General features: G+C 42.2%; 1 protein-coding gene across 1 annotated transcript; it reads left to right on the top strand.

Annotated features, from left to right (window-relative positions):
* Window positions 1–6: 6 nt before the first annotated feature.
* Window positions 7–745, top strand: LOC107735714 (serine/threonine-protein phosphatase 6 regulatory ankyrin repeat subunit C-like; the record flags this gene model as incomplete). Its single annotated transcript, XM_016547308.1, has 4 exons — window positions 7–35; window positions 139–210; window positions 368–569; window positions 658–745. Coding segments are annotated over exons 2-4 (353 nt in total), but the record flags the coding sequence as incomplete, so codon positions are not given.
* Window positions 746–946: the final 201 nt, after the last annotated feature.

Genomic DNA, 946 nt, shown 5'->3' with positions numbered 1-946 from the left:
CTGCAGCCCATGGCAACAAACAAAACCTGGAGCTGGTGAGATTGATCTTTCACTTTAATATCATCCACTGTGATTTTTAACATTTTCTTACAGTACAACACTTGATACATGCTTCATATTTTGTTCTTGATTCTGTAGCTTTTGGAAATGTGCTTCAACTCGCTAGGAGACAAGGAGAGCAACGGGTCTATCAGCCCACTACACTTGGCGGTATGTACAAAATGTCAAGACATAAAAATCAGCAGCAATATAGATCAACAGATATTCTGTAATTCTGCAGAGAACTGCCCCCTGTTGGTCCAAAAATAGATATATAATGAGCTGATATTAAAAGAAATGACTTTTTCCACTCTCCTTTTGCTGTCAGGTGGAGTCGGGTCACTGGGAATGTGTCACCGTGTTAATTGAGTCTGGAGCGTATGTGGATGCCTGTGACCCGGTGGGGCGCTCTGTGCTGTATGTGGCCTCTCAAAGAGGACATGCTCGCTGCGTAGAGCTGCTTCTCTGCCAATCAGCATCTTGCCTGCTCACAGAGCACCGCAGCAAATGGGGCCCTCTTCATGTTGCAGGTACAGAGAGCATGTATGTGTAAATTGGCTTGTGAATCTTATCTTTCTGTGGGATTTTGACAAGTTGCTGAGTGTTTTTTGTTGACAGCTGCCAACGGCCACTCAGAATGTCTGCGGATGCTGCTCTGTAGTGAGGGGGGAGCCGACCTAGTTAATGTTACAGATGCAGAGGGACAGTATGTATGAGCTAATGGCTCTTTTACTTAATCTTTTCAATGCTTTTTTTATTGTTTTGCTCATGTTCACAGCATTCATTTTAAGTAAACAAGGTAACACTTGACAGGTAATGCATCTTGCATAATCTGATTGAATCTAATGATTTACAATAATTTCACTCTAAAAAATGCTGGGTTAAAAACAACCCAACTTGGGTTATT

The sequence above is a fragment of the Sinocyclocheilus rhinocerous genome, unplaced genomic scaffold (genome assembly GCF_001515625.1).
Source record: "Sinocyclocheilus rhinocerous isolate Xijiao unplaced genomic scaffold, SAMN03320098_v1.1 C36255190, whole genome shotgun sequence".
NCBI classification, from domain to species: Eukaryota; Metazoa; Chordata; class Actinopteri; order Cypriniformes; family Cyprinidae; genus Sinocyclocheilus; species Sinocyclocheilus rhinocerous.
Note: the sequence above shows the minus strand (reverse complement) of the source record. Positions and strands in the feature narration are given on the sequence as shown.